A 2,231-nucleotide genomic window follows, 5' to 3' on the forward strand; every position below is an offset into this window, starting at 1 on the left:
CTCGGGGCCCAGCGGCCGAAGAAGACTCGTGTCGCTCTCCGCAGCGTCGCCATGTCCTCGGTGTTCGGAAAACCCCGCGCGGGCAGCGGGCCGCAGAGCGCGCCGCTCGAAGTCAACCTGGCCATCCTAGGGCGCCGCGGGGTCGGCAAGTCCGGTGAGTGGCGCGGGGGTGCGGGGGACCAGAGAGATGGGGAGTGGCTGGGGGGAACAGGGCGCTGTGGACTTGGGGGCAGATTCTTCCACCGGCCTTTTGGGGGCTTCCTTCACCGAGGAGGGTTGGGCCGGACACCGCGATTTTCTTCTTTGTCTCAGTTTCTCTGCTACTGGGATTTCAGCACCTCCATCCCTTTCATCGGTCTCGTCCCTTGCCTGTCTCCTCCCTTTGTGTCTTCCCTCTATGTCTCTGTCCTCCGCGTCTGTGCCCCCCGTCTCTCCCCTCTCTGTCTCTCTCCCAGACCTCTGCTGGTCTCTCTTGTCGCCAGCTCCTTCCTCCCGCTCCACACCTACCCCCACCCTCATCTCCTTTCCCTGGGGCCAACTGTCAGTCTTGGTGACTGGCACCAAAGGAACCTGTTAGACACTGATCTCCAGCCCAGGGCCCCTCTGAGCTTAGTGCCAGCCTTGCACTGATTTAGGCTGCGTGCTAAGGAGTCCCATCCAACTTCTGTCAAGGAAGTTGATAGCAGTCACTGGCTATTGGGATTTCTTAGGGGAGAGCCACTCCTCCACTCCCCACCCCAATTCTCTGGGATTCCGGGACAAACTGCATTCTTATCAAATGTATTTATTTCAAGCAAGATCCCGCTCTTGACTTTCTGGAAACACAATGGACTGTGGTCCCAGGTACCTGGGATTTGTCCTTGATGAACCAAGATCTTGGGCTTCCATTGAGATTTCCATCAACACTGAACTCTGCTGTCAGCCAGCTTGAGCCCAGAGGGGTGTGGGTGGGTCTGTCACCAGAGAAAAAGGGTCTGCCTCTTCCCCCTGCCACTCACAGTCCCTGACAGCTGAAGGTGGGAGGGCAGAGGGGGGGACTCCTGCACTGGCTGTTTTTCCAGTTACAGCCATCAGTGAATGGCCAACACCAACTCAGTTAGCTGTGGGTTTCTTTCCCCAGTGTTCTCTGAGACTCACTGGGGGTGTACTCTCTGATTTTGAAGCCAGCACCCCTGGGTCAGAGAGGGGACTCTGAATCTGGTTTACCTACGGCAAAGATTTGCCCTCTTCCCTTTGAAAATCAGATTGTTATCTGTAGCTCTGTCACTGGTGCAATACAGCCAGCGACTACATGAATGAAAGAATTTAAATTTTAAAATATGTGTTCTCTGGGTATCAGTTTGCAAACTGACACTGTTTAGGAAAGAATTTTAAGAATTTTCTTAACAACATTGCATTACTTTTTAAGAGTCCAGTACAATAGTTGGCTAGCCCTTGCCTTTATGTGACTAAACTCTGAACAAAGTCAGAGTTCCTATTGATGCTTTCCACTGGGGAGAACTTCATTCTACAGTTTTACATTCTGCTGAGACACGCATGGTGAGTGTGAAGGCCCTAGAGAGAGCCAAGACTTGAACTTGAAATGGGGAAGACTGACAGTAGAGTGTGTTTACTTGGGACACAGATCCAGCCTGGACCTCGCCTGGAAATCCCAGGCACTCAGGGTTCATACCCTTCCCAAGGATCACCCACTGATCAACTCTGCTCTTATTCTCTCTTTGGCTTGCAACCAAAGCTGGAATAAATGCCCTATGCTTCAGAATCTTTATGACTTGTCCGGGGTGGGGGGCATCTCCCTCCAGCTGGGGTCTCACCAGGCTGACCCTAAAGTAACTGGTTGCATGGGCCCAGACCCCTGAGCTCAGGTCTTCACAAAGGCCCCTTAGTTTGGCTCTCATTGCTTTTCTTGCCATTAAAAAAAAAACCTAAAACCAGGGTGCAGCTAGAGGGACTCCCCATATTTCTGGTTTCTTCTGAGCCTCTCAAAACAACTCCTCAGCTCCCCAATATTGTTCCTTGAGAGAGCCGAGCTTGGTGTCAGCCAGGTATCACGGGCTTAGATAAGGCCTCCCTAAAGTGAGAGGGGCAGCTTCCAGGGGCCAGCAGCCAGACACAGCAGTGGAGACTGAGCCAATCTCTTTCTGCTTCTTGCAGCCCTGACTGTGAAGTTTCTGACCAAGAGGTTTATCAGCGAATATGATCCCAACTTGGGTAAGAGACCACCCCTCCCT

At 52.8% G+C, this 2,231-nt stretch overlaps 1 protein-coding gene across 1 annotated transcript in view; it reads left to right on the forward strand.

The window, feature by feature from the left end:
* Positions 1 to 10: 10 nt before the first annotated feature.
* Positions 11 to 2,231, forward strand: part of LOC103586664 (ras-like protein family member 12) — a 9,781-nt gene continuing 7,560 nt past the window's right edge. The window contains exons 1-2 of the mRNA XM_008567959.1: positions 11 to 154; positions 2,155 to 2,211. Of these exons, the coding sequence (XP_008566181.1) occupies positions 52 to 154; positions 2,155 to 2,211 (160 nt within the window). The 5' untranslated portion in view covers positions 11 to 51. The remainder of the gene's footprint in view (positions 155 to 2,154; positions 2,212 to 2,231) is intronic.

This window comes from Galeopterus variegatus, unplaced genomic scaffold (genome assembly GCF_000696425.1).
Source record: "Galeopterus variegatus unplaced genomic scaffold, G_variegatus-3.0.2 Scaffold360, whole genome shotgun sequence".
NCBI lineage: Eukaryota > Metazoa > Chordata > Mammalia > Dermoptera > Cynocephalidae > Galeopterus > Galeopterus variegatus.